The sequence below is a fragment of the Pipistrellus kuhlii genome, unplaced genomic scaffold, assembly GCF_014108245.1.
Source record: "Pipistrellus kuhlii isolate mPipKuh1 unplaced genomic scaffold, mPipKuh1.p scaffold_m20_p_8, whole genome shotgun sequence".
Lineage (NCBI taxonomy): Eukaryota > Metazoa > Chordata > Mammalia > Chiroptera > Vespertilionidae > Pipistrellus > Pipistrellus kuhlii.
In genome coordinates this window covers 34,782,109-34,794,809 of record NW_023425584.1, presented here as the reverse complement: position 1 = coordinate 34,794,809, position 12,701 = coordinate 34,782,109, and the positions used below count along the sequence as shown (strand labels likewise).

At 37.4% G+C, this 12,701-nt stretch overlaps 2 protein-coding genes across 16 annotated transcripts in view; both read right to left on the bottom strand.

The window, feature by feature from the left end:
* ADAD1 (adenosine deaminase domain containing 1) overlaps nt 1-4,222 on the bottom strand; it is a 35,481-nt gene extending 31,259 nt beyond the window's left edge. For both annotated transcript variants that reach the window (XM_036425252.2, XM_045576665.1), the window contains exons 1-3: nt 4,040-4,222; nt 3,082-3,270; nt 819-986 (exon numbers count right to left, since the gene is read on the bottom strand). In XM_036425252.2, the coding sequence (XP_036281145.1) occupies nt 819-986; nt 3,082-3,270; nt 4,040-4,214 (532 nt within the window). In that variant the 5' untranslated portion in view covers nt 4,215-4,222. The remainder of the gene's footprint in view (nt 1-818; nt 987-3,081; nt 3,271-4,039) is intronic.
* A 4,187-nt stretch (nt 4,223-8,409) lies between these two features.
* Nucleotides 8,410-12,701, bottom strand: part of KIAA1109 (KIAA1109 ortholog) — a 146,539-nt gene continuing 142,247 nt past the window's right edge. For all 14 annotated transcript variants that reach the window (XM_045576666.1, XM_036425243.2, XM_036425238.2 and 11 more), the window contains 2 exons: nt 11,995-12,160; nt 8,410-9,118 (listed from right to left, as the gene is read on the bottom strand). In XM_045576666.1, coding sequence (XP_045432622.1) covers nt 8,902-9,118; nt 11,995-12,160 — 383 coding nt within the window. In that variant the 3' untranslated portion in view covers nt 8,410-8,901. The remainder of the gene's footprint in view (nt 9,119-11,994; nt 12,161-12,701) is intronic.

Genomic DNA, 12,701 nt, shown 5'->3' with positions numbered 1-12,701 from the left:
AATATATGTAACACATTCACATATTCTCAAATTGATATTTACTACCATTGATCATATACTATTCACATGCATTGCTTAAAGCACATGTGTCAAACACAAGGCCCGCGGGCCAAATCCGTCCCGCCAGGCCTTGCAATGTGGCCCGCACCGCGCTGTCATCACTGCACTCCGCTGCGTTTCCATCACAATGACAGTTTATGACTGTTCAGTAAACCATTCGGCCCGCGATTTAGGCTGGATTTTAGATTTTGGCCCCTTCTCTGATTGAGTTCGACACCCCTAGCTTAAAGGCTTTGCATGGTAGCCACAGGAGGTAGGTACTATCATTGTCCCCACTTTTCAAATGATGAAAACTTAGGCTTAGAGTGCAAATAACTTGTCTATCCAGGGTCAATATTCCAACCTAAGCAATCTAATTCTGGAGTTTACACTCTTGCTATGCTACCTTCAGCCATTATTTTCTCAAGTAATTCTAGCATTACTGAATTTAATACAGGCAAACTTCACAAAAATTGCATTAAAATCCTTTAAGTATTAAATGTACAGTGTTAAATAGAAAATAAAAATCCAATAATTTGCATGGAAAAATAAGAACCCACTGACAATCTGACAAGTTATCAGACAGTTGAGTAACATATTTTTCTGCTATGGGAATATTTACTATGGTTAAATACATCAGCCATCAGACAGTAATGGAAGAAAATTATTCAAATCCTGCTACAAAGACCTTGCAGTTGCAAAGTTAACTTTCCAATAATTTCAGGTTATTCCTTCTAAAAATGATATTTTATAAATATTTTATAATCAAAAGTATTTACCTGATGTTTCAAAATTTCTTGGTTCAGGTTCATCCAGCTGTAGAAGTTCATCAAGAGCTAATTTTGCTGCATTGGATCTAGACTCCTTTTTATTTTGTCCCAGTCCAGTCTTGTACTGGATACCATCGACCACAGCACAAAAAGCAAAATATGGTCCCAAAACGTTACCTTGAAAAAGAACTCAGAATAAATGCTGCAGGATTTCAACAGTATAATCCTGCAAAAGATGTCTGTTAAACAGGAAAACATCCAAATACAAAATTGTGGAAAACTAGCTACCTCCGCCCACCAGTTTTCTGTAGGGCCAATTCAGGTGAAAGGAAGCTGGGTGGGTCCTTGAGCTAATTCTGAGGAGACCTTCAAGTGGCCCAGCTGGCTTCAGACTCAGCTTGAGCATAGGGCCACCTTTACAGTGCAGGCCATGTAAGGAGTGGCAGTATACAGAACAATGCCTGGGAATGAAAAGCATCCAAAATCTATCAAAAGACAATTAGAGGCAAAATGTGGAGCTCCTGGCAACACCTTCTTCTTTCAAACTTCAATACCAATAAAATTTAATCTCTTCCCCCCTTCGGGTGCCCTGATACTTTTTTCCCCTCTGATTCTCTTAAAAGCTCCAGAACAGAAAGGATTCCTTTGAAGAAATCCTGGGCACCTATCAGGGAGTCACTGTAAGCAACTCAACCCATCACAGTCGTAGGGCAGTTGGAGGAAGGGGAATTAACAAAGAAAAACATAAAACAAAGATGTCTTGTCATCCAAAATTCCTAGGATTACCTTTACAAAATTACTTTTACTAGATTTCATATCTGCCTGATAAAAAAAAGATGAAATGGAATCATTTCCTAAATTTTCAAGTTCAAATTTTCAGGAGGCCTTTAGGAGGCCTCAGGTAACTTCAGTCTCCACTCTCATTAGAGATGGCTATTATAATGTCACTACACATAAGCCTTGATATTATTCTCTCTACATTAACTGCTGGTTGTTTTTGAAGAAGTACATCAAGGTTACAAGCAACTCCTGATTGCATTTGGGAAAATTGCTTTCCTTCCATCATCTACGACCCCAGCTTCTTCCTTTGGGACCACCTGGATTCCTTACCAAATTTACTTAACCTGAGGACAGTTTGTATATTTACAAATGATTTGGATGACTGCTATGTGTGAGCGTTACTCATCAAGTCATTAGTAAGTATTCTATGTCATCGTTCTGGGTGTGTTTATACCTTAATTTCTCAAACTTTAGTATGAATGGACCTAAGTCCTGTAGAGTGTGTTAAAAATACTGATACTCTAATCTCTCCACCAAACCCACTGAATCAGATTATTTAATTAGTACTATGCACATAAAATAAACACCATTAACAATCAGTGGGTTGTGTTTTGAGTAGTTTTAGCTCAGATCACTGAAGATTTGCCCCAATTTTTTCTTATTGTGACCAATAGTTTACATTTTTCAAGGGCAGTCTGGGAATGGAGAAAAGCAAACCAGTTACACAGAAATTAAGCACAGAGGTATTGAGTACATGAAGTAATCCAACCTAGTGACAAGACTTAGGAAAACTCCCTTTTACATTAAGACCCTAATTGCACAGACATGTTTAAAAATTGTCAATGCCTCTTAAGAGTACTTATTCTCTTATCCTCCACATTCCTAAAATTCTTCCTAGTCTTTGATCATAGGTGATGAAGTCAGAAGATGCTTTCTGCATTTTACTGATCTGTATTCCTGGAGCCTTCCACATACACAATGTGGTAAGAGTCTTCCGGTTATGGGGCCGTTTAGAGAGAACCAAGAAAATAGTCTCAGACAAGACTGCTGATGAGTACCAATTGTTATTTTGACCTGTGATCTTTGACTTTCAGAAGCCAAGATTGGCCATAATTTTTGTTAGGCATCAACATCACTGAATCTTGCTTATAAGATAATCATAGTCCAAATACTTAACATCCCTAAAAAGCATGCTTATTCTATAAGGATTTACACCTGTGTAAAATGCACAAGGGATGATGAGATTTCAGTTTAACCAGCCATACACAAAAAATTAAAATCCCATGATTATAAATATTTTGTATGTGAGTTACCTGCAGATTCCAAAAGGCTGAATATTAATATAACATTTTCTAAAGTATACCAAGCAAAAATAGTAGTTATCTAACCCCAACATTATGTGAATATAGAAATTTAGTGCCACTTATATGCTCTGCTTTCACTAGGAAAATATTTTCCCATCCTGTAATAACCAGACATGGCTTTCACTTGCCTGTTGTTACTGTTTCCTTGAGGTCAAGCTGAACCCGCTGCATTTGTGCAAACTGGTGCAAGGCTGACACAGGGTTGATCTCTCCACGTTTGTATTTCATTATAAACTCCTTAGGTATTTTTTTTGGAGGAAGGACTGGATTTGAAATAGATGAAAGACCTTTGGAAAGCAATGGTTCTGGAAAATTACCTAAAAATAAATGTTTGTGCTTGTCAATTTGATGCATTAAAAAAAAAAACTAAGACACTGTCCCTCACACACTTAGTCATGTGTGGTTTTCATTACACACGTTTCTCCTAAACAATTTTGGCACAAATGCCAAATGCAACCTGTCATTTTGTATAATGTATAAATCTTTTGGAATACCAACGCTATGTTGCAAAGAAGGGCTATCATTGTCAGTGTCATTAAGTGCTATTAAAGAATCACAAAACTTTAGTTATGTCAAGGTCTTCAGAGACTAAGCCATTTTTACATGTGATGTCACTAAGGCCTACAAATGGAGTAAAACACAGATCTGGGATTAGAACCTCGTTTTTTGGTTTCCCATTGACCATTTTATATTATCTTTCACCTTGGATCTGGTCACATTTGTAAAGGGTGTTTGTCCCTGCTGTATACTTAACACTAGCAATGCTAAGGGATCTGTGGAACACAAACCAGTTTTGATCCGGTCCCTTCTCTGAAGGGCTAACAGCTTCACCTCCATAGAGCAAGACACTCTTGATGTGGTTGCACCGACAAGGGCTAAGAAATAATTAGCAGCCAGGAGAAGGATTTCTGCAAGCTTCCTACAATGCTGGGAGTCGAATCCAAGTTCCAGGTGGCGCCATAAATCCAGGAAACATTGAACAGGGGGCTCAAAGGAACTCACTGGCCAGCTCAGTCTTTAAAAACAAAACAAACAAACAAAAAAAAAAAAACGTAGGCAGTAATGCAAGTGAAAAAGGCGTCGTACCCGTCACTGGTGTGACCTTGGATGCCATTCGGAACAGGCTGTCACTTTCCGAGGACTGCGCTGCGGGTGTGGTGACCATCTGGGCGGGCGGCTGAGCCGGCAGGTTCTTTTTCAGCATCTGAGCAAAGCTAGGGACCTGGGAGCTCTTCTGGAACCAGCCATTGTTGGAGGACATTTTCTCACCTACGAATGAAGGCAAAGTTGGCAGAAAATGATATACTCACGGCCGCATCTCCAGCCGGCCTCACAGGGCTGGTGCCTGCTAATCCCGCCCCCGCACCAGGCCCACTAGGAAAGAAAGCCCGAAGCCGTCGGGGACCAGGGGAAAGAAGCTGAGGGAAACCGAGCCCCAGGGGACCCGCAGTGCCCAGTGTTGGCCTCCCTCCCGCGGTCGGGCCCACATCCCACCCACCGAAGTCGTCCTTCCGGCCCTGCCGGCCCAACCCCGGGGGCGGCGGGCAGCTGAGGCCGGGCCGCAGGCCCTTAGGCTCCCCTGCCGACGCCATTGCTTCTCCACCTGGCCTCAACCTCTCCCTCAGGACGCTGTGCGTGAGGGCCCGCGGCCAGCGCTGCGGTTCTCAAAAGCCGCCTCCAGGTGCGTGGCCCCGAGGCCCGGATGAAGGCCCGTCCTATCGCCAACCGTCTACGCACCTCTGCCGCGCCCCTGCCTCTGCGCATGCGCCTGTGTTGAGCGTGAGAAGTCGCTGGACGTCAGTCACGTGAGCCGGCGGCCCGGGTGCTGGCCTGGCGCCCAGAGCGTGAGGCTGAGGCGGCGCCAGGGAGCCTGGTCACTCGCTATGCGCCCCGATGCCCCCCGTCCTCGCGGAGCCTGTACAGGGAGGGTCTCCCTGTCCACAGTGACTCCGGTCCGGCCTCCTTATCCACGGCGGCTTCAAGGAAGCCCTTTCCTTTATCCCCATTCGTAGAGCTAACAAGGCCCCTGGAAAAGGCTTGTTGACAGAATAAACTATCTGAGATTGCACGGAATGTTCTTGAACGCAGGTGGGAGGTGTTGAGAACTAATGGCGCCCATCTGTGGGCGTTTTCAGTTATTTGCTCTCCTAAAAGTTTGAAGATGGCTCTCCTGGAGGTGTTCACTGATAGATTGAACAAATTTTTAATAGGGAATTACTAAAGTTTTGGCACTAACCCAGAAGGAATTGAGTGACATCGTTATAACAAAGTTTTAGTGCCCTCTATTTTTTTTTTTTTTTTTAATATGGACTGGATTCTAAGGAGTTAAATCACTTTCATAAAAAAGGAAACCAGCGTTGATGGCATTATACCTCATCACAGGAAGAAGTAATATCCACCTACAAAGGCGCAGGTAATTGCGTGCTTGAGAAGAATGTGTATTCTGCTGCTGTTGGCTAGAATGCTCTGCATATTATCTGATAGTCTGTAGTGTTGTTCAGATCTGCTGTTTTCTTATTGATTCTGCCTGATCTATCCCTTGCTGCTGCAATTTACATGTTTTTTAAATTGTGTGACTAATAACATTTTTGTAGTTATTTTTATTACTTTAACTTTTAAACTAGAGTTGTAAGTGAATTGTGCAAACTATTACCATATTGCAGAATCTAACTATCACTTTATATTTGTCATTACTGGTGAGATTTACAATATCTTTCTATGTTTTTGTGAAGTTAGCTTTTCTTTTAATTTTTTTCTTCTAAGTAAAGAATTTCCTTTAGCATTCCAGGCAGGTCTGCTGGTACTGAATTCTTTCAAGTTTTGTTTGAGAAAGTCTTTATACCTCCATCACTTCCGAGGGACTAATTTGCCAGGTATAGAATTCTTGTTTGACAATTATCTTTTTCAATATTTTGATTATGCCATCTAGTTCTCTTCTGACCTGAACATTTTCTGAGAAATCTGCCTATAGTTCTAAGGGGTTCCTATACATATACCTTTTTTCTGTTGCTTCTCTTAAAATTATTTTGTGTTTGACTTTTGAGAATTTAATAATAATTTGTCTCTATGTACCTCTATTCTCATTTAGCTGTTGTGGATCTGGGTCCTTTGGACATCATGGATCTCAAAGTCCTTTCTCTACCCAGTGTGGAAAATTATTACCCATTATTTCTTTAAATATATTTTCTGTCCCTCTTTCACTTCTCCTGAAATTTCCATAATGTTCCTATTACTTTCCCACCAGCAGTGTACAAATGTTTTTCTCATAGCCTTGCCCAACAGAGCCACAGAAAGTTTGGTTACAAATTTATTATAAATTGCCCTTTTCTTTTTACAGCATTATCACTAAGTGCCAGGAATACTGTAAGTTCATACTTAAGCCATTTTTTTAAGTAACTTATGTGAATATTATTTAAAGCCATGGGAAAATTTTTTAGCATTTAGAACTTACTGGCATAACTGTTTCTTTGAAGCAGAGAATTAATAACTAAAGGATTCAAGTAAGAAATAATTTAATTTTTATTTACTTTGTTTTATGAAACAACTTTCTGGCAGTATTATCTTAGACACTAGATCCAAAGTAGGCATAGAATTTGCTTCTCTGGAAAGTGTGGCTAATAGATATAATGTTCCCATAGCCCCCAACTGTAGAGGTGATTGAGGGGAATACGGAGAGATCAGGCAGATAATAGGTAAGAAAATGATGAAGCAGAAAGAATTCAGTATTATGACTCTAGCCACTAGGATTTTATTTTTATTTTTTTATTTTTTTAAATCTATTTTATTGATTTTTAACAGAGAGAAAGGGAGAGAGATAGAGTTAGAAACGTCGACGAGAGAGAAACATCAACCATCTGCCTCTTGCACACCCCGTACCGGGGATGTGCCCGCAACAAGGCACATGCCCTTGACCGGAATCGAACCTGGGACCTTTCAGTCCGCAGACCGACGCTCTACCACTGAGCCAAACCGGCTTCGGCAGGATTTTAGTTTTAATTGTATTACTAATTTGTTGTGTGACAACAAAGTACAATTTTCAATTCCCATAACACTGTGTCTGTCTTGTCTGTCTGTCTGTCCATCTGCCCCATCAACCCATGACCTTGGAAGGCTAAGTACCTTGGCTCTTCTGAAAGGTTGTTTTTGTTGTTGTTATTGCCTTTCAATCTGAGACTAGTGTCTTATCTACTTGAGTTCAAGATTCTGAACCAGAGGCTTTCTTGAGGTGTTTTCCAATTCTAGGTTCTTGAAATCTATTGTTTACCCAACTTTTAAATGGCCTGTACTGATTTGACTGATTTCAAACCTGAGTTGTGATTAAGAGTATTTAACTACTTTTGAATATTATTTTAGACTAGTGGCCCAGTGCACAAATTCATACACATTGAAAGGAAATTAGAAGGAATATTTTAATATTGCTATTTGCCTTTTCTCTATAATAGAAGTGTCAACCAAATTCATGATTGACAATGACAAATCGAAACTCATGTGCGATTGGCGCCAGTGAGAGCTTTTATGTATCACACATGTAAATCAATTTAGCCTTTACATATATATATAGAATAAACTTAATTAATTATACCTGCTTTATGATTTAGCTAAGCTTTTTCCAGCCTAGTGAAGCACCCCAACTTCTCTTTCAAGTAATTGTCAGCAACACAGTAGTAATTATCAACACAGAGATTATTGTTGTAGATCACACAGGGAGAACAAATGGTAAAATATTTAACTGTAGCAGTGTTTGACTATATTCTGTGCAGTGAGAAAACCTGAAGTCATTTACAAGGTCCACCATTTCTTCTTTACAATTGGGTCAAGTTTCTAACCTTTCTAAATCTCCCATTTTCTGATGAATGAAAAGAAAACAAGATTCTGCCAATTCTCCTATCCACCTACTCCAAGACTTCTGTGAGGATCAAATGAGATAAGGCACAGGAAAACGCTTCACAGACATTTGGTTAAGTTTAAAATGTGTCCACCTGGCTATAAAGTAAGTTGTGTTCCTGGGCTGAAAAAACTTCAAGGAAGCTAGTTGCTAGGGAGAAGAAGCTGGGTGTTGCTATGTGACATCATTACCAGACAGACATTTAGCATATTAGCCTTTTATTTATATAGATTTTGCTATTCTTTTAAATATTTTTATTATGCTGATGTAGGTACTCTATACCTACCTTCGTATGCACAAAAGAATATAAACAAACATGTACATAAAGAATATATTACAATAAAAACAAACAGCTATGTGTTGACCACTCGTTTAATTAAACAAAACTACACCTAACATCTCTGAAGTATCTGATATCCTCTCTCTGGCTGCACCCTTTTTTGGCTAATATTTATACAGATTTCATTTTTGTAAGTATTATCTTCTTTGAAAACATTTAATAACACAGGGTGGACATCTATTAATTATAAAAATAAGCTATCAAACAAAGAAAAGACTGAAAACAACTACAGACTGAAACCAATTATTGTGACTTTATTACAATAGTTACAAACAATACTTTAGTGGTATTTAATCATATCACAATTACTCAAATTATATACAAATAGGTATTTATACAAGTCTACATTTTTAAAAAGAAAAAGCAATTAATGACCAAAATAATCACATTATGAACAAGATTTTTTTTTCAAAAAGTATGGCCAATAACAGGAAATTCACAGTTATTCTGAAAATATTTAAGATGCAGGAATCATATTGCACATAACAATTATAAATCCTACTGAGTAGATATATATTTTAATCTAGTTTTTCACAAAATTTACATTATCATGCAATATATTTCACTGTATACAGAATGGTGGAACTAGAACAAACAGGTTAACTTTCAAACCTTCAACATAATGGCCACGAAATTAGAATTATTTAAAGTCATATTTAAAATAATTTTAATATACAAAAAAGCACTCCAGTGTAATAATTTGTTCACAGATCAAGTTACTTTTTAGTGTTCTTCTTTATCTTTTCCTTTCTTTTCCTTCTCATCCTGTAGTGCAGTACCAAGTTTTTTAATAAGAACTGACAGAACCTTGTCCAGTGGGTCCATGACTCCTCTTTGAAGCCATTTAGGAATAGTAGTCCTGGCATGATGAAAGCCCAATTTTTGAAGAATATAATCAACGCCTACTGGATCAATCTTTCTTCCAGTCCAAGAAATTAACCTAAAATAATTGTAAAAAATAATTAGGAGTACAGTGTCCAAGCACAGACCTGAAGGTAAGTTTAAGCACATCACTAAGCCTCCATAATGTGTTCAAAGTATCTTCAGTAGGAACGTTTGAATAATCTACAATTCCTGGATTCACTTATAATAGCATTTTAAAAAGTGTGATTATAAGTATCCTTGATAAGCATATACACAATAATGGAGTTTAGTGAATTTCATTCTTATTATTTTAAGCCCAAAGTTACACAGTCATTTTAAACATTTAAAGGATATTTGGTTTACTGAAGGACTTGTATACATGCATATAAGTACAACCAATGGACACAAAACTCTGGGGAGGGAGGGCATGTATGGTGGGGGGGGCCCCAATGGTAAGATGTACACAGATAATAATTTAATAAAACATAAATAAATAAAAATAAGTACAAATTAGTAATTACAAAATAATCATGGGGATGTAAAGTACAGCACAGGGAATATATTCAATAATATTGTAATAACTATTGTGGTGCCAGGAGGTACTTGCAATTTCAGGGGGATCACTTTGTAAAGTATATTATTGTCTAACTACTATGCTGTACACCTAAAACTAATAAAAAATAAAATTAAATGTAAACTGTAAAATAAATAAATAAAGGATATTTGGTTCATTCTAAAAGATGTTAATTAACTTGGTGGGGGAAATCTTTTCAAATGTATATTTATATCAAGTCACGGTGTCCTACACTTAAAATATCTTTCTGTTTTGTCAATTACACCTCAATAAAGCTGGAAAAAAGAGTTCAAGTATGTGGTATATTGGGGGAAAGGAGGGAAATATAGAATATTTGCTGTCTGCTAAACATGTTAGAAGAACCACCATTTTCTTCCTATTCTTGGTATTTCTTTCCATATAGAGGAATAGCCATCAAGGAAACACTCCTGGCCCCTTATTGACGAGTTATCTGATTGGCAAATTAATGGAGGAATTGAATAGTGTAGTTTAGTGCCCTCCTCCGTACCTTCTTTTAGAAACCATTCATTTTGCTCTGTTCCTTTATGCCATAGGATTTTTCAAAGACAGATCCTTAAATAATTGAGCCCAAGACAGTTCATAGCTGCCTATGGCTAGGTGAGTACACAGTGCGGCACAACTTCAGCACCACCCCATGCAAGATGTGCAGCACTGAGACCCTGCAGGTGAGTCCAAACCTGGACTCTAGTAGAAAGCCACTGGTGTCTGATCTCCAAAGCACATTCTCTGTCACCAGCATTACCAGTATTAGAACTAGCATTTTTATTTCCAGCTGCCTCTCTCCCACTATTTTAGGGGAAAAGGGAGGAACTAAACATTGATCTGCTAAAACTCTTCAACAGTTTTAAGCATTTTGTGTTAAGTAGCTTATCTAAGAATTGTAACCTACAAGATAGGTAATACCACTTTCTAATTTTTTTTTTATGAGGTAACTGAGACAGCAGTTATTAAATCCTTTGGGCATTGTCACTTAGCCAGAAAGCAGGGCTTAGAGCCACTGATCTTAACTATGCTATCCACTACAACACCATATTTAGTCTCATGGTAGTTTGCTAAAGTAAGGAATATATTTGAAAAATTTAACTATTTTATTCTCTTTTTAAGTAAAAAGATATAACGGGTCTTTGAATAACACCATTTTGTTATAACTTGTAGGAACTTAACTCTTGTTTATATCAAGTAGCCTATGGTAAAATTGGTTTCATTAACGTTGTTTCCCTTAAAGTCATAGAACCAACTTATCAACATTAGGTGATGACTTATGTACTCAATTATATTTATTTAGAATTACAAATAAAAAATCAGATTTTCTACATTAGGACTTTTGCAATATTTTAATATTGTTTGAATATTGACACTGTTACTATTTCTCATGCATTTATGTGCTATTAATACTAAAGTGTTTTCTCAGTTTGGTTACAACAAATTTCACTGAATACAAATTACTAACACTTCCTGCTTATACAGAAGTCCACTGTATAATGAAGATTTTGTTAGTTTGGAATTATTTTGGTATAAGTATGTCTGAATAATAAGCTTATCTGAATGAAATCTGTGTCATTCTGCAGTGTTGAGCATGATGGACTTTTTTTGATACCATTATTCCATGAATCGGTGATAATTTGATTTATAAAGCATATGAGAGAAAAGGGAAAAATACAATAATAGGGTTGTGAGTGTCAATCACAAATAAGGACATACAAAGCAAGTACTACTCATTATAGCAGCAATTATAAAAATAATTAAAACTAGAAAATACTTTTAAAATTACGATATAAAAACAAGTTGATGTCACTGCGATCATGATTGTAGAACATGACTCAGTAAAGGAATCGGAACCTGATAGCATTACATTTGACATTGCAGGAATGGTTTTATATTGCTTCCTATGTAGACAAAAGAACACTGTGACATGGTCCACTCTATTACATTGTTATGACATATGTAAGAATTGTATGGTTTCTTAATGATACAGATTCTACTACAACTTCTCAAACTATGTAACAAGTTTACTACCTACCTCAGTCACCTGAAAATAACATCTTGGTGAGATAGTAAAAAAATAATAGCCACTATGCAAGCAGAGTTATTCTCACATTTTAGTGATTAACAGAATGTCACACAGTGGACAGCTAACCAGCACTGAGCTATTCCCAGGGTCTATGCCTAGAACACTTACAATAGCAGAAAGGATCAGCAAAAACAGTAGGCAGGTATTGTCGAGGTTACAACTGGCTAACTTCTACATATATTTTTCAATATAAAATATTTAATAACCTAATACACAATCTATAACCTTTTCTCCTAATAATCCCATAGAATACAGGTAAATATATATATATGTACCCACTATTTACCTAAGAGTGGGCTCTAGATGCCATGTGTTGCACATAAAATCTCTCCAGTCCACAGTGGTGTAACTGATGCCGTCTTCTCTGTCTTTGTCAGAGGAGTTGTCATCATGTATAATGACTGGGCTTTTCTGTCCTGGTCGAGTAGATAAAATCCGAGGTGGAAAAATGGCTATAATGAAAATAATAGGTTAATATTGCAAATATATACTTTATAAGTTTATTTCAAATCACTATATGAACAGAATAATTTGCTCCATTTTATTTATGAACTGGCTAAAGCCTCATTTAATCCCATTTCTTAAAAAGTAATATTTTAGCCCTATCTGGTTTGGCTCAATGGATAGAACATCAGCCTGTGGACTGAAGGGCCCCAGGTTCGATTATGGTCAAGGGCACATGCCCAGGTTGTATGTAGGCTTGATCCCCAGTAGGGGGCGTTCAGGAGGCAGCCAATCAATATTTATGTTTCTATCTCCCTCTTCCTTCCTCTCTGAAATCAATTTGAATATTTTTTAAAGTAACATTTTAAATAAGCCTTAAATAAGTGCCAATAATTGATATTGCTTGGAGAAAGCCAATATCAAAGTTATTGCATTACCTTACAATTAGAAATAATGTCATTTATTTTTCAGTAATAGCATATGTTTTATATATATTTGTGGGCCTAAAACTAATGGTAAAGAATGCTAACATTTATGTGATTAGCAGGC